The 23,577-nt window shown below is 47.9% G+C and overlaps 1 protein-coding gene across 1 annotated transcript in view; it reads right to left on the bottom strand.

The window, feature by feature from the left end:
* Positions 1-23,577, bottom strand: part of C2CD3 (C2 domain containing 3 centriole elongation regulator) — a 38,496-nt gene continuing 14,919 nt past the window's right edge. Inside the window, exons 18-32 of the mRNA XM_040089498.2 lie at positions 22,478-22,650; positions 19,562-19,682; positions 18,121-18,389; positions 17,699-17,788; positions 16,031-16,657; positions 14,949-15,260; positions 13,728-13,866; positions 13,005-13,069; positions 12,127-12,332; positions 11,288-11,388; positions 10,241-10,402; positions 9,053-9,261; positions 7,288-8,275; positions 6,560-6,662; positions 1-694 (exon numbers count right to left, since the gene is read on the bottom strand). Of these exons, the coding sequence (XP_039945432.1) occupies positions 437-694; positions 6,560-6,662; positions 7,288-8,275; positions 9,053-9,261; positions 10,241-10,402; positions 11,288-11,388; positions 12,127-12,332; positions 13,005-13,069; positions 13,728-13,866; positions 14,949-15,260; positions 16,031-16,657; positions 17,699-17,788; positions 18,121-18,389; positions 19,562-19,682; positions 22,478-22,650 (3,823 nt within the window). The 3' untranslated portion in view covers positions 1-436. The remainder of the gene's footprint in view (positions 695-6,559; positions 6,663-7,287; positions 8,276-9,052; positions 9,262-10,240; positions 10,403-11,287; positions 11,389-12,126; positions 12,333-13,004; positions 13,070-13,727; positions 13,867-14,948; positions 15,261-16,030; positions 16,658-17,698; positions 17,789-18,120; positions 18,390-19,561; positions 19,683-22,477; positions 22,651-23,577) is intronic.

Raw genomic sequence — 23,577 nt, 5'->3', positions numbered from 1 at the left:
TGACAAGAAACCAGGGGAGTTTTATTGAAACAAACACTGGAGAGAGCAGTACAAAAATAACTGAGCTCTGCTGGCATCAAAGTCTGTTCTCCGAAAGGTGTACAAAAATAATTTAAATATAAATATAAAAGTCTCATCTTTCTAGTCACACTCTTTTGTACACCCACCAGATTTTACAGCGCCCTTGGTCTGTGCTCACACAAGTGCTTTGGGGGCCCGTGGAAACAGAGAATTGTGTTGCCCACCAACTATTTTTGAAAGGGCCATTTCACAGGAATAAATCCTAGAACTGGACTACTAGAAGAGCAGATAACAGGCCACGGGTTACCCACAGGAGCGCGTCTCATCGGGGACCTGCCCCTACAAGAGGCAGCTCCCTGTGGGTGACCACAGGCTTTAAGCCCTTCTAAATAGGGGACTTCAATTAACTAACCAATTAGGCAAACTTAAAAACGGAGCCTGAAAGCTGTGGCTTCCACCTCCCCTTTACTGGAGGGCTCAGCCTCTGCCAGTGCGTCCGGCCATGGCTCAGGAAGCTCTGCTGCGGGCGGTCTCTGGCCAGCACTATTCCTTCTTGGAGAGCTGAGCAGAGAAGATCCTGGCGATTCTTTTGGCTTCCTCCTCCGAGAGCTCGGGGCTGGGCCTGGGCCGATGTGCTCTTCGGTAGGGGATTCCTCCGGGCACTGCTCCGCTCCTGCTCTGGGGACAGAAGGGACCGGGGGTGAGAGCTCTGCCTCGCGCCTGGTTTCATGTCGTGGCAAACCACAGGGCTGTGCAGACAGCGAGGAGTTGGATACGCAGAAAAAAACCACCCCAATGAGAAAGAGAAGGATCTGCTCTGCTGCGGGACCTCTGAGCTTGTGAGCATCCACCCTCAGCCAAAGTCTCCCTGTATGAAGCCAAAGGAATGGCAGTGGTGCGGTCCCTGGACCTGACTGCATTTTAATTATTATTTTACTCTATAATTTGCAGAACCCTGAAGACCAAATCTCCTCACAGAGGAGAGGTAATGCTCTGTCACAACCAATCTTAAGCCTGCTGACAGGACAAGGCAGGGAATGGGTTTAAACTAAAAGAGGCGAGATTTAGATTAGATTTATATTAGATATTGGGAAGAAATTCTTCCCTGTGAGGGTGCTGAGGCCCTGGCACAGAGTGCCAGAGAAGCTGCGGCTGCCCCTGGATCCCTGGAAGTGTCCAAGGCCAGGCTGGATGTGGTTTAGAGCAATCTGGTCTAGTGGAAGCCATGGCAGGGGGTGAGGCTGGATAAGCTTTAAGGACCCTCCCAGCCCAAACCACCACTGTGATTATTCCACAATAAATGGGATGGGCCAGGCTCAGCTGCCTGCAGGGACCCCAAAGCAGCAGCCCATGAGGAAAAGCCCTGGTTTACAGTGTCATCTCCTCTGTGCTTTGCCAGCAGCCTGGCTTTGTCCCTGATGATCCAGCAGCACTAGAGGATGAGTAATTTCAGCATACAAAGAAACACATTTCTACCCAAGTAGTTTAGAGCTGGGCTGTGCCTGTGAAGCACTGAGAAAAGCGATCCTGCTCCGGGAGCCTTCAGGGGAGGAAGCTTCGGGGCCGGGAAGGTCTTTTGGAAAACTGAGCTGCCAATCTGGCCTTTCACCTACATCCCTGGGCTGCTTCTCTGAGCCTCGGGAAAGGTCTTCTGAGGTGCCCGGCTCCCTCCCAAGAGAAACTGCACCAGGACCCTGTTTTGGTGTGCTTTCATATGCACTGTTTGGAGAGGGAAGTGGCTTTCTTAGGAATAAGAGAGTCCTTGTGTTTGGTAACCTGTGCATTACAGGCTTAGGTGACAACCTGCAGGTAAAATACTTTATAACACTTCTCATTTTTATCACACTGAAATAACAGACAGGGATAATTAGAAGAATCTTTGCTTTGCCCCTCTTTCTTCTTAACAATTCTCTGGGATGAATTTCCTAAACCAAAATGTAAGGAGCCAAGAGAGATGAAATGCATACCTGGCCACAGCAGAAGCTTAAAAACTAGCAGAGAGAGCTGCTTGCTGAGCAAAGCACCTCTCTTGGACACGGCTGTCCAGAGACCAGGACAGTAGCTCATTCTTCCCATGCTGTTTTCTGCCCATCTGTTCAAGGAACAGCCAAAAGGTCAGCAGTGGCTGGAGAGGGGCAGTGACCAGGCTCTGTGCTGATCCCTGAGTTCTGTACAGCATCTGAAAGCATCTCTCTAGGAAATTCCCCCAGTCTGCCAGTTAATCCTATGTCAAAGGTGCATGAAACTGCATTTCCTGCCCCCCACAGCTCCCCTTTCCCATGTGCTGTGTGTCCTGCACAGCCAGAGACAGAGAGCCAGCACCTCCCACTTTCAATGTAAGGAAGAGAATCCCAGAATGGTTTGGGTGGGAAAGGACCTTAGAGCCCACCCAGTGCCACCCCTGCCATGGGCAGGGACACCTTCCACTGTCCCAGGCTGCTCCAAGCCCCAGTGTCCAGCCTGGCCTCGGACACTGCCAGGGATCCAGGGGCAGCCACAGCTTCTCTGGGCACCCTGTGCCAGGGCCTGCTCATCCTCACAGTCAGTAACTCCTTCCTACCATCTAATACCCCTAAAATGCTCTGTACTCCAAAGCCACAACACAAGAGCAGGTGCCTGATGCCATTTGATGTCACCAAGGCAAAGGAGAGCAGTCTGTTCCCAAAGTCAGGAAAGCAGGAAAACACACCACTGGCATGTTGTTTCAGAGATGAGCAGCTAAAATACACCTCCTCCCATTTTCCTACCGTTGCCCAATGTGCAGGATGAAGTGGTGTTAAGGTGTGTGCAGCTATCCTAATGACCTTCCTAAAAATGAACTTCCAGCTGTGGCAGAGGTTTAACACCAGTTCTTGCTGCTATTTTACATGTACAGGTGTGACTCAAAACGAGCGAGGTTTAAACACACTGTTAAAACACCCAGCTCAGACAGACGACCAGAATCATACAATCATGGAATTACTGAGGTTGGAGAAGCCACGTGAGATCATGGAGCCCAACTGTTCCCTCAGCACTGACGTTATCCCATGTCCCCAAGTGCCACATCCACACAGCTTTTAAATCCCTCAGGGGATGGGGACTCACCACTGCCCCGGGCAGCTGTGCCAGGGCTGGACAGCCTTTTTGGGGGAAGAAATTTTCCCTAATATCCAACCTAAACCTCCCCTGGCACAGCTTGAGGTTGTTTCATCTTGTCCCTGGCTCCCTGGGAGCAGAGCCCAACCCCCCTGGCTGTCCCCTCCTGTCAGGGAGTTGTGCAGAGCCACAAGGTTCCCCCTGAGCCTCCTTTTCTCCAGGCTGAGCCTCTTTCCCTACTCCCTCAGCCCCTCCTGGTGCTCCAGACCCTTCCCCAGCTCCGCTGTTCTTTTTTGGACATCAAACCTCCCTTTGATCCATCTCACAGGCAGTTTCTGACTGCCAGTTTTATCCTCCTGCATAGTTTCCAGAGCACACTTCTGAAATGTCGTGTTTACACCACCCCTCAACCCCAGGAACAGCCTCAGGTCGGTGCCCATCCCAGGTTTCTCCCCCTCTGGCTCTCCAAGTGTCTGGTGCTCAGCCAGGAAGCACACCTGTCCCACGGGGAAGATGCAAGAGGAAAGGGGACTCGTGCACCGAGGATCACGCTTCGCTCTTCTTTTTATGGGAATGGCAGTGACACTGAGACCAGCCGAGGATTATTCAGTGCCTGTGTGCCAGGGGCTGCACTAAAGCAGATTCATGAGCTTGTTATAGGTCATGGTGGGGGAATGGCCTCTTCCAAGGTCAAAGAACTCCAGTCTTGGAGGCAGGGAATGTTTCAGCACTGTGGCTCAGCAAGTTTGCTGGCAGTTTTGTTTGTGCACAGGGATGGAGGTCAAACACATGCGTGTTAACAGGCTACAGCCTACCCTAGCAGTGGCCTTGCACCTACTCCTGCTTTCCAGGCAGGAAATCAGGAGGATCCAGCAGATTGAGAAGAAACAACACAGCCAAGAAAGGATGTTGTGGATGCTGCTGCCATTAGCATTTTTGGAACATGTAAAGCCTGTCGTTGTGAATCTGCCCAAGGCTGTGTTATTTCTAATTCACACTGAAGGTAGGTCTAAGTATACACAAATATGAATTATTCTGAGTAAAACTGGCTTCCACACGAGTTTCTTATCCCTTTGGAATATTCCTAGAGGTGAGGAGGAAAAAAATGTCATGGTATTTGGAAAGGGACTTTAGCCAAGGGCCTGGAGTGCCAGGACAAGAGGGAATGGCTTCCCACTGCCAGAGGGCAGGGATGTATGGGATATTGGGAAGGAATTGTTCCCTGGGAGGGTGAGGAGGCCCTGGCACAGGGTGCCCAGAGAAGCTGGGGCTGCCCCTGGATCCCTGGAAGTGTCCAAGGCCAGGTTGGACAGGGCTTGGAGCAACCTGGGACAGTAGACAATCTCCCTGCCTATGGCAGGGGGTGGAACAAGAGGATCTTTGAGGTTCTTTTCCACCCAAACTATTCTGGGATTCTGGCATTTAATGGAAAAGTTAATTAACTTTTCCATAAAAAAGGGATCTCTCAGACCTATCCTCTAGCCCCCACTCAGAGCCGGTGAGCAGTGTGGAAGACAAGAGCTGGCAAAGACCTCAGGAACAGGAAGCATTGTTTTGATGTAGTGGAGAAAAGAAGTAAAAAACAAAGAGATTTCGTGAGGCTCTACAAAACTCTGATCCCTGGAAGGTGGTCACAGCATCCACACTGAGGCTGAGCTGCTGCAGCACCTCTGCAGGACCCCATGCTCTCACAGCAGGAGCTGAGACAACATTTCTGCCTCAAATACCGCCAGCTCCTTTGCTGTGACTGCCCAGCTCCACACCTCACCACTGCTTTGTCATTCCAGGAAGGAAGATGGGGAAAGCAGGGAGTCAGACAAGCCAGGGAAAGGTGGCAGGAGCACTAGGAAGGCCAGGAGAGACATTTGCCAGCTGTCAAGAGAGCGAGGGCTCTGATGATGTCCAGAGGACAGCTCAGATTTCAGCCTTGCTCTCATGCTCGGTGTTTGCTGAGCTGTGCAGAAACACACCAAGTCCAGATTTAGAAGCTGATGTTCCTAAGGCCACTTAAAACCAAAACTATGAGGAAGCATTTTTTTTCCTGAACTCTGTGTATTGGTAGCAGTGAAAATCAGGTTCCTCCCAGAGAGAATTTGATGCACAAGGCACTACCAAATCCTGTCTCAGCATACACTACAGGTGCTGCAGCAAAGGATTAGTGCCAGCTAATCCTCAAATTAAGTGCTTCAAGATCAAAATATCCAAATAGGGCCTTGCTAAGATTTTACCTAATTAGTAATAATTTGCAGGGCTGTAGTTCCAGCCACTCAGCTCAGAGCTGCAGAGAGGGGATTCAAGTAAAGCTGGTATTAGTATTAAACTGCAGGTTTCTATGACCTCAGAGCCTGAGTCTGTTTTGATTCAGGCAAGCTATTCCCAGTGACATCCATGTTCCTTAAAGTGTTTGTTTCGTAGGTCACACGGAGAGGAACGAAGGCATCACCTTATCTGGGAGTGGAAAACAAACAGCCCAGCTGCTGCACACCTAGATCCACATCAACATCCACAGCAGAGCTGGGGCTGGGAAAGGATCATGGAATTCCAGGATGGTTGGGGTGGGAAGGGACCTTAAAGCAAAGCTTATCTCATTTCAACCCCTGCCACAGGCAGGGACACCTTCCACCAGACCAGGGGGCTCCAAGCCCCATCCAAACTTGGCCTGGAACATTTCCAGGGATGGAGCAACCGCGGCTTCTCTGGACACCCTGTGCCAGGGCCCCACCACCCTCACAGGGAAGAACTTCTTCCCAATTTCTAATCTAAATCTCCCCTCTTTTAGTTTAAAACTGTTTCCCCTTATCTCAGCACTATCTGCCTGTGTAAAAAGTCATTCTCTCTATTTTTTACAACCCCTCTTTATGAACTGAAAATAAGATAAATATGTAGACGTTGAGATAACCAAGCCACAAACCTCTCGCAGTAAATACATGGTTAGGAACATAAAAAAGCAAAACCTCGGCAACCCACAGCTTTGGTGCAGGAGGAACAATCACTCAAGTTGTTCTACTACTCCCTGGGTCACAGAACCATGACAAGATACCTCTCCAGGAACCCCCTCCTGCTGCAAACTCCCTCATTTCATCCTGATCTAAAAGAGATAAACAGAAGCCATAATTACAAGGCAGAACTCCTCGGAATCAGGCATGTCACCTCACATTAAAGCACAAAGAAGTGTGGAGCGAGAACCTGCCACTTCCACTGAGCCTGATGGAGGGGAGTAGCATTTTCTGAGCATACTGAACAGCTGGTTGATACAAAGGCATAAGGATCACAGACAACACAGTCATGGATGTTAAAAACCATCCTCATGGAGAGAAGAGTGTCAGGAAGATTCCCCGTGACACAATTTGGAAGCCATCACATCTAGGTTGAGTGCTGGCAGGCAAAAGAAGGGAGAAGTTTTGTTCCTGCCTTAAGGAACGGACTAAGCTGGACGATAAAGGAAAGGACATCCCATACTTACTTTTGGAGACATGGAAGGATGAGAAGAAGTGCTGAGCAGTCTCATGGAGGCTTCCATCTCCTGGGGTGGAAGGAAGAAGTTGGGAACAACAACCGGATCAGATCTGAGCAGAACTGTTAAGGAACAACCTTTGGCAGCACGCAGTTGCACAGAGGTCCAGATGCGGAAAAAGCCTCAGCTGTTAGCAGATCCCAAATAGTAAATTTAATTTGTTTTCATCAATACTCCATTGTTCTAGACACTTGGTTCTCTCACCTGAGCTCGCAGAGCATGGGACACCGACTTGCTTTAAAACAATACCTCACAAACCTGTAGAGGACTTCATCCTGCAAAAATTCCAACACTTAATCCAAGACTTCTAAATTCTGCAAGAAACATTAGGAAGTAGTTTAAATGCAAAATAAATCATGTTTCTTTTAATACAGGAGAAACACAAGAGGTTTAACACATGGGGAAAAAACATGGGGAAAAAATGCAAGAAGACATGTTGGAACTACCCAAAATGAAGTGACTCTCACAAATCACAAAATGTATTGGTTACAAGTTTGGAGAAAGTCATCACTACCGTGTGTGAAACAATGTAATGGGATCCTCCCACACCTTCCCAGATCACCATTCTGGATTCATTTCCCAGGGAAGAGCTTCACATAGCCAATTTCACTGTCCTGAGGCCAGGGAGATTCTGACTAAGCGGAAGAGGGCAAGGAGTGTGCAAGAACAAAGGATACAAAGTGATTTTTGTTTCGATGGGGTTTTCTGAGCCTTCCAGTGGGTCTTCACTGCTGTCATCAGGGAAGCTCTCACTGTTTCTTTCCGAGCCAGCTTGGGCTGATACGCTCTGAACACAGTTCTCATCAGAACCACTTCCTTCCCTGCCTCGATGATCTTCATTTACAACCTCAGCATTTTCCTCCTCCTCTCTCTCAGCGGTTCTTTGATCGGTCAAACCCATGTCTCCTGGGAATGGCAGCAGGTCCTTGGAGCCTGCATGGAACTCTACACTTTTCTTGATGGACTCAGCGTTCAGTGCTCTGTCCCAGAGGCTCTGTCCAGCGGGCAGAAGCGGCTCCTTCTCCGCCACTCCCGTGCTGCTGTTGAAGGTCTGGAAGTCTCCTGCTGCTCCCCAGGGACGGCTCCCACCTGCGTGGGGGTTCACGGGCGGGCTCAGGGTGCTGAGCACGCTCTGGCTGTCCCCGTGCAAGATGCTGGACAAGGTGCTGCTGTTCCCTCTTTGGAAACCACCTACATCCATGGAGTGCTGATCTTCAGGCCTGGGGTCCAGAGGATGCTGCTCAGCCCCCTGCCCCATTTCAGAGAGCACACTGGACCAGGGGCTCGTCCTGTCTGTTGCGGTCGTTATTTCATTAAGAGTTCGTGGCTCTATAACATCTTCTTCGTATTCTTCTTCACTGTGTGGCTGGATGGCAAAAGCACCCTCGTTTTCCTGGATATAACCCACTGGATGCTCATCTTCAGGGACAAGGGGGCCTAGAAGTTGGTGCAACATGTGTTTATCAAACACAGATCCCCCAGCACTGCACGGCTGCTGCGTGTCACTCGAAACGCCGGGAGCATCTGACTCCAGCCGGCCTTCAGGAACCTCAGGTCTGGCTCCTTCCTCCTTCCAGCTGGGTACATCCACGGCACCCAGCTTCCTGCTGCTGTCTTGGTGTACATTAGAAGCTTCTTTGCTGTTTTTAGTCATAGTCTGCAAGTCTGATTAACAAAAAACCAGCATCAGTAAATGCATGGAGCAACAATTCAGCTTAAATCTGATTGATTTAGGTTTTTGGCAGAAAGTCCTAGATGTAAGGATGGTTGGGAGCTAAACATGCACAGCTTTGCAAACACTGCTGATGTGAGCATGTTCAGCTCTGTTTCCCACTGACAAGGCCAGAAGAACAGAAATGCTAAGGAAAAACCAGAAGCATTAAGGATGAAATTAATGGGAAATTTTACAAAGTCTTTAAAAAGCCTCAGTCACTTATTTCTGCTTCCCAGTGAGCAGATCCTATTCATTACTTGCATCCTCTGAGAATTGAGTTCACCAGTATCAGGTAAAGTGGCCAACTATTTTAAGGCAAGTCTGCTCCAAGGGAATGGTGAGGGACATTTGGAAGAGGAAAAGGAAGAGCCTGAACGGATTGTAGAGCAAGGCATGTAAAAAAAGCAGTAAAAACAATTGCTAAGGATGAGAAAGGAAATGAAAAGAGCAAAGCCTTGGAGAATAAAGAGGGGAAAAATGAGAAGATCAAGATGGTGATACAAGAATGGCAAATTGTGGCATGATAGGGATGTGCCCTTCAACTCCATGTCTTGGAAACGCTGCTTGCCTGGAGGAAGCCATGGGCAGAAAAAGCATGGAACAACTTTCCTACTGGCAGCAACTGCAGCTCTGGGCTCTAGTTTATTCTCTGCTCTGGTAAGTTATTTTAGAAGCATCAGCAGGGATTTGATTTCCTTGTCATTTAGCTGCTCACAGCAACAACTTACCATTGACTAGGCTGCTGACCTGAGACACCAACTGACTAGATTTTTCCAAAAGATGGCAGCCTTTGGGATCCACTTCTCTGCTCATCGAGCCCTGATGGTCACTCTCCCACTCCTCACGGCTTGGTCTGGATGTGCTGAAGTCAGGAAAAGACCTGGTCAGCTTCTCAGTGAAGTATCTCTGAACCTCATCCAGCTCGCTCAAGTTTTTTCTGCAAGCAGAGGTAAGAAATTTGGTAAGAGGGGGAAAACAAGCCTGTGGCAGCTGGGCTTAAGCTGGATCATTCGAGTCAACAACATGTAAATATGCAAATAAAAGATTATTGAAAAGCAGATCACTAGGCAAGCGTTGAGGTTGCTCTAAACGAGAGGATAACACTCCAGAACAAATTCTGACTTGGCTACGAAACTTAGGCCAGAAGCTAAAAAAGAGCTGGTTCTAAACTTACTTAATCAAAGGAGTTGGATTTGAGATGACCTGCCAATAATAGTCATAAAGCCAAGGATATTACTCAACTGATGGCTGAGCTTGATAGAAATCTGAGGATTTATATTTATATATGTTTTATTTATATATTTATATGATTTATATATGAGGATTTAAGATCTAGGGATTTTAAGATACATTGCTTGTGGTAGCATGGGAGGGGATGAAACACCTCAGGAAGTCTCTTTCATTCCTATATTCCTACAGATAATAAACACTACTCTTCTAAACTTATACCTCATTTAAACCTAGAATCTAGTCAAGAGAACAGTGCTTCTAGAAAGAAGAAAAACATCCTGATGGGAAAGGATATACTGCCCCGTGCACCCCGTGCTTACAGGCTTGTCCTTGTACCTGCGGAAGTCACCTGAAGGGACTTTTGGCTTCACGGCACCTGTACCTGTACAGCAGTACCAGGATGGATAAATCCAAGCATTCCCTCCAGATTTGGAAACACTGCTGCTGCTGTTCCCCTTCAACATCCCACCCCACTGCTCCAGCATTTCAGTCCTGCTGTGGAGCTCCCCCTCCAGCCCCTGACTTTCCAGCCTGGCCTCAACCCGCAGTAAATGACACCGGAATCTCTTCATCGGTTATTGCACTGTTTCACGTTCACTTCCTTAGAACTGGATCTGTCACTTCCAACCTCGGCCTAACCTAAGCTAAGGCCTGGCACCGCCCTGCTGGCCCCAGCCCTGCTTTACCTGAGAGCAGTGAGCAGAGCAGCGCGTGAGGACAGCGACGGCGCCTCCAGCCCGGCCGCCCGGCGCGCGTTCCCTTCCGCCTGCTGCAGGGATTCGTGGAACCTGCGCACGTTCTGCATGTGCTCCTCGTGCCGAGGCGTGTGTGTGCCCGGGGGGCTGATCCTGCTGAAAACAGGCCCGTGCTTAACGCCAAAAACCAGCTGGAACCTCTAACTGTGCAAAGTCTGCCAGCTAAGAATACCCAACGTCTTGAAATCCACTGAAGAGCCACCGACGGATCAAACTAGCTCTTCCAAATGTCCACAGGAACGTCATTTACTGCTTCAGATTTACACCCAAGTCGAGTTAGTGGTGGGGCTGCTAGGGAGCTTTCCATGCCTCCTGCTGGCAGCTCCCAAGCCAGTTGTTCAGATCCTACAGTGGCCCACAGTCCCACTAAGCTTCAAAGACACGTGTGGGAAAAGGATCATCTCTGCAGGCTAAATAAACAAACCATGAGCTAAAACACTCTCTCACTCATTTGAAGGGAGAGAAAGCAGGAATTACTGCAGGATATCTGACACTCTTACTCCTGTAATATGCACTACTACAGTGTTTCACCAGCTGTCATTCACTGGTCATGGACAGAAGTAAAGGCAAAATCAAGGGGATGCATCAAAAATACTCTACTCTGATTTACACTTATTAAAAATAAAACCAAATACAGACACAACCCTTATTCTTATGAGGGCCTGGAGAAAGTATCTGCCAGTTTTAGCAACGGCATCACTTAAATCCCAATTTACAAGGGTGCAAATGAAACAAATGACGAAGTATCAGTGACAAGGAAAAGAACATCTGGGTTGTGTCAAAAGGAACCTGTCCCAGGATTGCTACCTCCAGCACCTCCCTCTCATTGTGAAAGGGAATGTCCACTAATTTCTAAGCCCAAACACAGTGGGCACACTTTGAGAGGGTGTAGCATTTTTCCAGCAGAGTCAATCGGCTTCAGAGAGGTGTTTCTGAAACCTGAAAATATTCCAAAAGGCTGTCAGCCTGTGGACTTACCGCTCTCGAGAGGGAACGCTGACTTCCTTTGACAAGGAACTCAACATCTGCTTGGACAGGTTTGCAGAATTACTAGGACATGCTGGAAAGCTGACCTGCACCTAGGATGAAAAGGAAAAAGGAACACTGCACATGAGTCTTTCACAGCAAGAAAATAAGAGAAATTAAGGTATTACCCAGCTGATCTAACAAAACCTCGGGCTTTCTAAATAGCTTTAAATTTTCAGATGATTTCCCGGCACTGGGCCATAGTAATACCTCACAACACTTTCATTTCAGACACTTTTGTTAACTCCCTCCATCCTATCAGAGAGTAAAGTGATGGAAAGTAGGATAAGGGCTGCATTACATGTCTATAACACACCCCAGCATATCTGGGAAGGCTAGAGAATAAAGAAAAACCCAGAAAAAATGGCAAATACTCCAGAAAAACATTCCTGCTCAATTAGATGTTCCCTAACCAATGAGAAGTTGAATCTACTGTACGTTTTTGAGCACCAGCCGTCAGCCAAAGCAGCAAAGAGAACTATGTCATGCTTCCAGACATCCAAATGCACAGAATATTCTTCTTTAAAATATCCCCAACACCCACGAAGCAACAACAGAGAGAAGCCACCGGGGATGCTCCTGATCTGGCTGGAGGGTTGTAACTAGCGCTGGACAGCAGCTACCACAGAAGCCTGGAGCAGAATTCCTAAGGAATTAGGTGGTTTTGGAGCATTTTCCCAGACTGGCCCATGACAGAGCTGTGAATTTGTGGCGGATTTGCTCAGGAACCCCGAGTGCCGCTTATCAGCAATCCGATGAAGTGCGAGAGGGGAGGAAACGGGAGAACATACAGAAGAGCTCTCCGGCTGGCCTCGTGCCCTGGCCTGCCTCTCTTCCTTGAGACTGCTGATGTTTTGGAGAGGGGACACCGCCACTTTGATCTGCCCTCGGCACTGCCCGCTGAAGTCTGTGATGTTGTACCAGCCGCACACGAGCTGGAAGCCAGAAAGGAGAGGAGAGAGGTCCACGGATGCAAATCCTATCACTCGCTCCGACTCTGGGGAAGAAGGACACAAAGCACACATGCACTGATATGGATCATCTTCAGGAATGCTAAGACACAGCCCTTGAAACGTGGCTCGGAGGTCCAGAGCAATCCCGTCCGACAGGGGGATATTATCTGGATTACCTCGGTTACATTCAGCTAAAAATGTCCCTGCAGAACAGTGAAAGCCCAGGGCAGGGAGAGGGACTGGCAGGAGAACCACTGTGTACACACAGTGCTCTGGATACGCAGGAAGTTCATTTTTGAAGCAAAAATCAGACAGCTGAACTTCAATATGTAAAAAGAAAGAAATAAAAGTATTTGGCTGCAAGTGGATGGCCACACTTCGACCGCCTGCAGCAACAACGAACAGTGAAGGAGGCAGTTAAGAATTTTCTTCAGCAGGAAAATCCAACCTCTAAAGCACCATCAAAATAAAACCAGAGAGAATATGGATGAACCCAGCCTTGTAAGATGATTAATGGGGAAAAGGAGGATGCCAAGGGCCAGGAAATCAATAGGTGTTTATCTCTAGCGTTCTTCTAGCGCAAGGCAAAAGATGGCATTACAACTGCACTCTCCAATTCACTTAACAGAATTTATTTTCCTTACAAGAAATATGAGTATCCTAAGGAAGAGGATGCAGAAAACACATTCCTCTTAAAACTGCACTACAAACTTTACCTGCTTTATGCCACACTTTGAAGACCAAGGTTTGCTGTGGATCCAGGAGAAGCTCTTTGGATAATCTGTTAAGAACAAAACCCATAATATCTTATGCAAAGCAGGAAAAAGCAGTAAAATGCTTCTGAAGTTTCAATGCCATTTTATCTACCCAGACAAGTCACTTTCTTTCTGTACTGATGGGGGCAGGAACAAAACAAACCCCAAAATTACTGAGCTTCAAAGCATAACATATCTCTACATAGTTTGAACTTCTGCTTATTCAAGAAGTACTTCCCTCTCCTCACTCTTGCTGTACATTTAAAAGATAGGACAAAGAAATAATGAAGGAACAGAAATACAATTTATTTCATGACTCAATAACACAGTGACAGTGAAAGCTGTAATGTTTGGAGTTCATTCCTGGAAATAAATAAAAAAAACCCCAACAAACAAACTGAAAAATGAAGCATTAAATGTAGAACAGTTTTTTAAGTTGTTTGAAGGGATCCAGATATTAGAAACACTGGAGGAGACCCACAGGATTGGATCACACAAGCTAATTCCTGGATACTGCCATGTATGACTTGATCTGCTGAGGTTCCTCGAAGCAGTCAATTAATCTGTTTTAATTTAAGCTCAGATATCCAGGTCTGAGCTAAAAAAACCCAAACCATGCATCCTTTTCACACCTGTCCTGGCTGTCGGGTCTGGGGAGTGTCTGTGTGAATCCCCATCTCTCACCTTGCTTGTTGCTGGAAGTCCCAGACTGGTGAGTCTGTATTTTCTATCACTGGAGTGGTTACTGGAGCATCTGCACCAGCAACAGCAAATGATACACAGCTACTGGGGGCTGCTACTTCACGTTCTGTCAAGGGACTTCCTGAAATGATACAGAATTAAACACAGATTTTTTAAATCAATAACAACAACAACAACAAAAACTAAAGACGGTTCAGCAATGTAAACCACACAATTAGCAAAGAAATCCACCATCTAGAAAATACTTCTTTTCCCTGGTGAAGCTGACAGCATGTTATATTTACAATGGAAGCAAATATTACACGAACCTTTTATGAAGCAGAAACTGGAATATTTAAGAGAAACAGAAAAAGCATTTGCCCAAGATCACCTAAGAAGTCAGAATTAAAGCTGGGAAAAAACCCAGGTCTTGAGGACCCTATTCCAGTGCTTGAGCTACTCTCCATGCTGGGCCACCTGTCTGGCAATCATGAAGAATAAAATTCCTTCCTGAAACCAGTTCGTATTTGTTTCAGTGAATCAGCTGCCTCTCAATTAGTGACTTCTAAAAATCCCCTAAAATAAGGAGTCAAAGACAGAAATACTTAAATATTTCTGCTCAAAAGGAACTTCTTTTACATCATCAGAAACTTTGCAATAACAAAGAAAGTTCTATTAGTTTTTCAAAGATTATGAATTCCTGAGGATTCTAGATTCATTATAAAAATCCACCTGCAGAGCTCAGAATCTTTTAGAATTACATACCCTTAAATCACGGCTTGAACTTGACTCTTAGTTGTGCTATCAGAGGAACAAAAGCTGAGTACACTGAGCCAGCTTTACAAATTTATCATGTGCTAATTTGCAGGAGTCTTTGAGACAGGGGTATCTTGGGGTTTAGTTTTTCAGTCCATGCTTAACTTGGAGCTATTCAGATAATGTTTGATTTCAGAATTCAGCTGTCGTCTCTAACAGGTAACATTATGCTACTTATATTTTGGATTTTATTCATGCAGATAGACTGAATAGTTCAGCCTCCTGCTTCCCCTGTACTTACACTGTGATTGGGGCTGCAACAACACGAAGCCAAGTTCAAAATCCATCCCTGCCATTCAGTTTGCTGGAGTAGGAACAGATCTCAGAGGAAAACAAAGAAACAGAAAAAGAAAGAAAAAAGAAAGACAAGAAAGAAAGAAAAGAAAGGGGGTGTGTGTGTGATGTTACCTTTTAAACTTAGATGCATTGCTCTTTCCACAAGGATATTGACAGCAACTGTGTTTTCTAGAAACGTCACATCTACTTCCTGCGGTTCGCCATTGGTGACCTCTGAACTTACAATATCCACTTGCTGTTTGTCAGAGACCGGCTGCTGGCTCAGAGCAGGGGTTTCCCCCGTGCCTTCATCTTCACTGCAGCTGCACTCCTCGGCACAGGGAAGTCTGGGCAGAGCAGCAGGAGTGGAAGCAAGGCTGACGTGAACACGCACAGCGGCTCCTGCCAGGTCTGCAGCGTTGCACCTGAACAATGGATAAACGCCTGCAGGAGAATGCACAAACACCAGCTAACTGAGCCCAGGGAAAAGCAGGAGCTTGGAAAACAGCTGCTACAGTTCATGACTGTAGAGATCCCACATGAGCCCAGCAGAACAAATTTTCATTTTCAGTGTAATTTCTATGCGAGTTATCACCCAGAAGTACAAGCTTGGAAACATTAAAAACCATGACCAATCCCCCAAATTGGGTACACCTCCATTTTCCCCCAGTAACTCAGATTAAAACACATCAACTTCCTGAGAGCCCTGGAAACAGTGACTCTGCATAATTCTATACATATACGGAGAATACAACATACACCCTGCATAAAAATTTGTTTTAACTCTTGTTCTTCCTCCCTTTCCTGAGTGTACCTAAAAGAAGAACCAATCAGTCCACAAATCCGGAGGCCGATGAGTACACTATGCAGATGACAGAAGCCATAAACTAAAACACGAGTTCCACCTCGGTGTGAGGAAGAACTTTCCACGGACGGGGCAGAGCCCTGCAACAGCTGCCCAGGGAGGGCCTGGAGTCTCCCCTTCTGGAGACATCCCAAACCCACACGGACGCGTTCCTGCGTCACCTGCTCCAGGTGACCCTGCCTGGGCGATTTCCAGAGATCTGTTCCAACCCCAACCACCCTGGGATTCCGTGACTCTGTGCAGGACGAAACAAAGCTGTGAACGTTTTGTTTAACGTGCCTAGAGAAGGAGCCACATTAAATCGCCGGTAAGGAGGAATGAAATGCGACCCTGCGCTTTAGGAACTCACCACTAACACTCAGCGTTCTCCTTGATCTCTCTGCTAACGCTGCCAGGTCGACGTAGGCAGATCCAATCAGACGATCCGTATCGAGCGGTCTTTCCACCTCATTGTCCTTGCCATACGCCCACCACACCTGGATTTCTAATTTCTCCTCTCTGAAGAACCACAGCAGTCCCTGGCTCCTTCTGAGAGTCACCTTGCGGGGCTTCCCGAAGCTCACCGTAACGTTCCGCGCGTCGTCGCTCAGCTTTGGCCGCCGAAGGCACGTCCGGGTGGCCTCCTGGTCGTAGAGTTTGTACCGGAGGTAGCAGGAGGTGCTCTCGTGCAGCCGCGCCTGGCCCGCGAGCAGCACGCAGCGGAGCGGCAGCCACACCCTCGGCGTGGAGACGGTCACGGCCACCGGGCTGGCAGGCCGCTCCCGGCCACCGGCCTCGTCCTCGTCCTCGCCGCCTTCGTGCAGCTCCTCAGCGCTCCAGCCCAAGAGCTCGGCGGCCTCCAAAACACGCTCCCTGTCCCCCTGACGGGCGAAGGCAACGGAGAGCTCCAGCCCTCCCACGACGGCCCGCACGGCGTTCGCGCGGCGGGGAGCCGTCGGATCTTCGGGGAGGGTCACCGGGTACCAGCCTGAGATACCTTTGGGAGGAAAGAGCACGTGAGGCTCACCCGGGCTTTCGAAAAATGTCACCGAGGAACGGCCGCCTCTCAAGGACCACAACGCCAAGGGGTTTATCTCTTGTTTGTCATTTTATTAAATAATTTCTAATCTGAAAATTCAACGAGTTACCGGCCTTCTAAAAACCTCAGCAGCAGTTCTGATCCCGAAGGATTTTCACTTCATTAACAACACCCATTTCACAATGAAACTACATCCCTGGGATATGCAATTATGAAATTATGTATTCTCATTTATTTCCTACTCTTTCCCCATTAAAAACAACCCCAAAATTTTGGGCTGGAGAAAAGGAGAACTTTACTGAAATTAAAGCAGAAATAACCAAGGTAATAATAAAACCATCATTATTAAAAGGTAAAATAATCCCAAAGTAATGCTAGATAGAGGAGATCATTAGTGGACAGACGTGTGAATAATTTTTTCAGAGAAATTTCACAGAATATGCTGAAGTGGAAGGGACCCAAAGGAGCATTGAATATTTCACACATAGGTTTTTGGGGGTTTTTTTGCTTTGTTTTGTTTTTCTTGGTTTTTTTAAGAGTTAATTCTACTACTTTCTAATTATCTAAGACTCTTGTTTCCAGCTTTGACATCTGAAAAGCAGTCACTGCTCCTGCACTAAACACTACAACTCATGGACTTGACATCCTTTTTGGACTTTCTAGCAAGAAAATAAACAGCACTGAATAAAACCCTAAGGATTTTAGGTATTTGTTTTAGCTGGCATGGAGTTAAATTTCTTCATAGTAGCCCCAGAATATTCATACACTAAACATCCTACACCCTGAAAACAGAGTTTCAAACAACCACCTTTATGTGACTTTGCTAATGCAGGATTTTTACTGAACACATGGGAAACATCTGAAAGAACTTTGGTCTAAAAAAACCCAGAAATGCCCCCAAAACCAAAACAACACGCCCCAAAACAGGAATGAAAATCATTTTAAGGAATTACATTAGCATTTACACAGAATGTCAGCAGCACAGCGCTACTGTGTTACCTGATCTTCTTGTCAGCAGGTCTCTGGTTGGAATTGTGACTGTCCCAAGGAGATAATCTCTAGATGTTCTATCAGTCAATTTGTCAGCAGCTGGAAAAGAAATAATTTTGTAAATACACCAAACTGGTACATAAGGTTTAGAAGTGATTGACTGGAGAGGTAATCTTGATCACTGGCAGTCTGAAAAACTCTTTGCAAAAGGGCAACACTCTCTGCCAAAGGCAATTTAGATAATTACATCTATTAGCAACTGGAGAGTTCCCTGCATAGAGCTCTGAGCAACCTGAGCTGCTGCAAGATGGTCCTACTCATGCAGGGGGTGGTTTGCAAGTCCCAACCCAAATTATTCCATTATTCTGTAATTTTTTTTTAATACTTCTGCACCAGTATTCAATCCTTACAATCGTACCTGTTGTCCTTACCTGACTTGGTGCTCTGATGGTAGATGGAGAAAAAAATACTGGCAGACTGCAAGAGCTCCCCCAGGGAAGAGGCTTCTCCACTGCTTTTCTGAATGATGAGATTACAAAGAAACTCCGTGTGGTGCTCGAACTCTGGGCAGAAGGAGCAGGGCACGGCTCGCGTGCTGCGTGTCTGCGCCCGGGGCAGGAAGGACACGAGCACACACACGTAGGCGTTCACTCCCACCCCTGCACAGTACTGCACAGAGGGGTTCCTCTGCGCCACAGCTCTTCATTTCACATGGGGAAAAAAGGAAAAGAAGGAAGAGAATGTACATAGTGTATGAGGAATCTAGGAACCAACACGCTTACAACAAAGGTGCAGAGATGGGACTAACAGCGAACGTTCTAAAGCCAAAATGGATGTGGGTTCTGGCTGCATAGCATTTTAATCTTTTCTTTCCACCTGAACGTACTAGGAACAGATATGAAATGGTGAGAGGAACTCACGAGGTCCGTCACTGGTGGCTGTGCTCTCATCTGTGGTTGAGAAAGCACTCAGCACCTTTAAAGATACACTGTACTGTAGAATAACTTCCCAGAGAACCTGCTCCAGAAAGAAGCCAAAGGCCAAGTCAAATTACTTTTACAGACCAACACTGACCAGCAAGAGGAGGTGTAATTCGCAAATGGAATAATTTACAAGTAAACCAGACCCAGGGATTACCCAGGTCATACACCTAAAGGATGAGGGGTCTGAGGTCACTCCATTCCCTTGACTTCTCCAAGCACCATATGACAGTGATCCCCACCTTTCAGCATCTGCTTGAATTAAAATGGAACAGGGACTCACAGCAACACTGAGAAAGATTCAGACCATGGCTCTGGAATGACAGGAGCCATGCTTCTCTGCTTCTCATGCTTCTCTGGAACTGACTCCCTCTATTCTAGCTGTTTCTTTACTCTTGAAAATCACATATTCTGGAACTATGTCCAGCTGATACCACACATTTGGAGCAGAAGCCTTAAAGTGGATAGGAACATGTTTAATTTCCTAGTTTATTGAGGTTTTCACTGTGAAATACAAGAAGAGAACCTCAGCTAGCTTTTAAATAACATCAGCAACACTAGGATCCAGTGCCCAAACAGGCACCATTTTATATCAGCCAATTGTTATATCAGTCTTTGGTGTAGAAAAATGTGGAAATGTAGGAAAATGTGCCCTTCCAATCTGCATCCTTCTGCAGAGCAAATGCTACCACTGTGTACTGCAGCTTCAGGGACCAGGATAACTGCTGATGGTCCTTATAAAGTTATTTTCACTTTGGAGCAGAACCCACTTTGAATATCGGTCTCTGCAAATGGAAAATTGGCCAGTAAGAATTTGTTCTAATCTTATGCTGTCATGCCTCAGCCTGCTGCCTCCAGATAAAGCTGTTCTAAGTGAAAAATAAGGCCTTACCTAGCTGCTGCTTGCAAACCAGCTGCCCTGTGAATTCGTACAGAAAGCGAAACAGCTTGAGCAGTTATTCCTGCTGCTATTTTCATGGATCGTTGATACCTCACACTCACATCGAGTAAACCTGGATTAAATGAAAGAAAGGAAGGAAAGAAGCGGTCAGCTCTTAAGGCAAGTACATCCAACATAATCAATATTTAGCTATACCAATTAACACAAAACTTACTCCATTAATGAGTAGTTTTCTAAAAAGATAATTCCACTAATCCACTGAGCTTGGCTGGGCTTCAACCAGGAGTTACAGCCAGATCCACGGGGAGCAGAGGGAAAACTCCGGGATCGCCTCCCGCACCCCGCATCCCGCACCGCGCATCGCGCCAGCGCCTCCGGCCGGCCTCACAGGCGCCGTCCTGTGGCGACACCCCAGAACAGCAAGCGCCGGGACCGAAGGAGCTCTGAAACACGGCCCGGCGAGACAACACAGCCTGGCACAGCACTGCCCTCACCCCAAACACCATCCCTGCACCCAGCACAGCCCGTCACAGCCCTGCCCTCACCCCAAACACCATCTCTGCACCCAGCACAGCCTGGCACAGCACTGCCCTCACCCCAAACACCATCCCTGCACCCAGCACAGCCTGGCACAGCACTGCCCTCACCCCAAACACCATCCCTGCACCCAGCACAGCCTGGCACAGCACTGCCCTCCCTCCAAACACCATCCCTGCACCCAGCACAGCCTGGCACAGCACTGCCCTCCCTCCAAACACCATCCCTGCACCCAGCACAGCCTGGCACAGCACTGCCCTCACTCCAAACACCATCCCTGCACCCAGCACAGCCCGTCACAGCCCTGCCCTCACCCCAAACACCATCCCTGCACCCAGCACAGCCTGGCACAGCACTGCCCTCCCTCCAAACACCATCCCTGCACCCAGCACAGCCTGGCACAGCACTGCCCTCACTCCAAACACCATCCCTGCACCCAGCACAGCCTGGCACAGCACTGCCCTCCCTCCAAACACCATCCCTGCACCCAGCACAGCCTGGCACAGCACTGCCCTCACCCCAAACACCATCCCTGCACCCAGCACAGCCTGGCACAGCACTGCCCTCACTCCAAACACCATCCCTGCACCCAGCACAGCCTGGCACAGCACTGCCCTCCCTCCAAACACCATCCCTGCACCCAGCACAGCCTGGCACAGCACTGCCCTCACCCCAAACACCATCCCTGCACCCAGCACAGCCTGGCACAGCACTGCCCTCACCCCAAACACCATCCCTGCACCCAGCACAGCCTGGCACAGCACTGCCCTCACCCCAAACACCATCCCTGCACCCAGCACAGCCTGGCACAGCACTGCCCTCCCTCCAAACACCATCCCTGCACCCAGCACAGCCTGGCACAGCACTGCCCTCACTCCAAACACCATCCCTGCACCCAGCACAGCCTGGCACAGCACTGCCCTCACCCCAAACACCATCCCTGCACCCAGCACAGCCTGGCACAGCACTGCCCTCACCACAAACACCATCCCTGCACCCAGCACAGCCTGGCACAGCACTGCCCTCCCTCCAAACACCACCCCTGCACCCAGCACAGCCTGACACAGCACTGCCCTCACCCCAAACACCATCCCTGCACCCAGCACAGCCTGGCACAGCACTGCCCTCCCTCCAAACACCATCCCTGCACCCAGCACAGCCTGGCACAGCACTGCCCTCACTCCAAACACCATCCCTGCACCCAGCACAGCCTGGCACAGCACTGCCCTCACTCCAAACACCATCCCTGCACCCAGCACAGCCTGACACAGCACTGCCCTCACTCCAAACACCATCCCTGCACCCAGCACAGCCTGGCACAGCACTGCCCTCACCCCAAACACCATCCCTGCACCCAGCACAGCCTGGCACAGCACTGCCCTCACTCCAAACACCATCCCTGCACCCAGCACAGCCTGGCACAGCACTGCCCTCCCTCCAAACACCATCCCTGCACCCAGCACAGCCTGGCACAGCACTGCCCTCACCACAAACACCATCCCTGTACCCAGCACAACCTGTCACAGGGCTGCACAGAGAAAATCTTCCAGGAGGTTGGAACAAACAATGCCTTTGCATCTGCTGTTGCACGTCTCACCCTCTACAAAATGGCTGAAGCACACTGACCTCCCTGTCCAGCCCCTGCTTGTTTTACCGCTTCAGAGTTCCTTGTGGCCTTCCCAGAGCTGATGTTTGTGTTATTTGAAAGAGCCACAAGAGACATCTCTGCTTACACCATGTACCATGAACAGCCCTTCTCCAGATCCTCCTTCCCCACCTTACATGGGAAGGTTACCTGCAGGCTGGGGCTTATTGGCAGTGAAGCTGTCAAATACACAGAGAAGACTTTTGAAAACTTTTTGAGAGTTTCCTGTGCTTAATCACTGACTTTTTTTACTCATCATGATGTTAATGAAAGCTGGGAAGAAAACCATTCCCGGCTGGTTTCAGTTGCCAATGAAAATCCATTTATTTTTTTGCCCTGAAGGCAAAAAGACTTTGACAGAATTTTACACAGAATCAGAATTGGTTTTGCAGGAAAAGACCCATAAAATCATGGAGTCCAACCACCCCTCCAGCACTGCCAAGGCCACCACTCTCCCATGTCCCCAGCTGCCACCAGATCCACACAGCTGTTAAATCCTGGCAGGGATGGGGATTCTACCATGGCCAGGGCAGCCTGTGCCAAGACTGGACACCCTTTGGGAGAAGAAATTTTCCCTAATATCCAGCTAAACCTCCCTGGCACAGCTTGAGGCCGTTTCCTTTGTCCTTTGCTAGCACACCATCAAACACAGTGGTGCTGCTCAGAGGCTTCCTCAACTGAGCCTGGTTTCACACATGAAGTGAAAGCCCACAAGCCTTCCTCACCTGAAGAGCGCAGATGAAGTTCCTCTGAGGAATCAGTCCGGGGCACCAAGGGAAGATCAAAAGTTTGTATCCCTATTTCCTCACGATGCTGCAGGGTCACCATGGCACAGAGCCGTGACAAAGGCAAGGCCCCTTTGGCAACCAGCTGGTCTCTGACATTTGGGTAATAATACCTGGTAAGACACAAAAAACCAGCATCAATGTTTCTCTCACAACTGCACAGAAGTCAACTTTATTTTAATAGGGTGTCTTCAAAGCCTAATTAGCTTCCCCAGCTAAGGGAGAAACTCAAGTAAGTGTATTTCCACTGAAGAAAAGAATCATTAAGTGCTTAAGCAGATAATTCTACAAAGATATATTTGCACTAGTCGTAACAAGTCAACTAGCAGGAACTCCACTAAAAATTGGCATCCCAAAGGAAAACGAGAGAAGGATGTGGCACCAAATATTCCCTGCTCTCACTTCCCGTTAATAAAGGAAAACACTTCTCTTGCAGAACAGATTTGTGGTACCAGTTTGTGAGTGTAAAAAATTACTCTAAAGCTTTTCTAAGTGCATTACTTGGCCTCAGCCTCATCCTAAAACAAATTTTGGTACCATATCTTACGAACAGCCTATAGTAATTCTCATGTGACTTTGCAAATTTTAAAAAGCCTGACTTGCTTACTACTGAATGAACAGGTTATTATATTTTTCTAAAGCTATTTGTCTTCACGGCTTCTGCTCTCCATCACTAATAATTAGCTTCAGTAGCCAAAGAAGCATTTTGAACTTAGAAAACACTTTACATTATTTCTCTTGTACTCAGTGACTTGTATCAGGGAAAAAAGCAAGCCCAGCACAATGAAATTATACTTTCAGGGTGCTATCAAGTAAAATTTAGATGTGTCAAGCATTTAAACACTTCTTTTAGATTGTTATGCTGACTAAAAGATGGAAAAAAGCAAACTAACAACACACACTTTTAATTCATAAAAAGGAGTAATTAGGAACCTTGGTAGGGAAAAAGGCTCACAGGTTTTAAGTGCAGATACTCATCACCAAATGTTGATGAGCTTACAATTTTTTTTAGCTATAATTCAATAATATTATAGAATATC

This window comes from Hirundo rustica, chromosome 2 (assembly GCF_015227805.2).
Source record: "Hirundo rustica isolate bHirRus1 chromosome 2, bHirRus1.pri.v3, whole genome shotgun sequence".
NCBI classification, from domain to species: Eukaryota; Metazoa; Chordata; class Aves; order Passeriformes; family Hirundinidae; genus Hirundo; species Hirundo rustica.
Note: the sequence above shows the minus strand (reverse complement) of the source record. Positions and strands in the feature narration are given on the sequence as shown.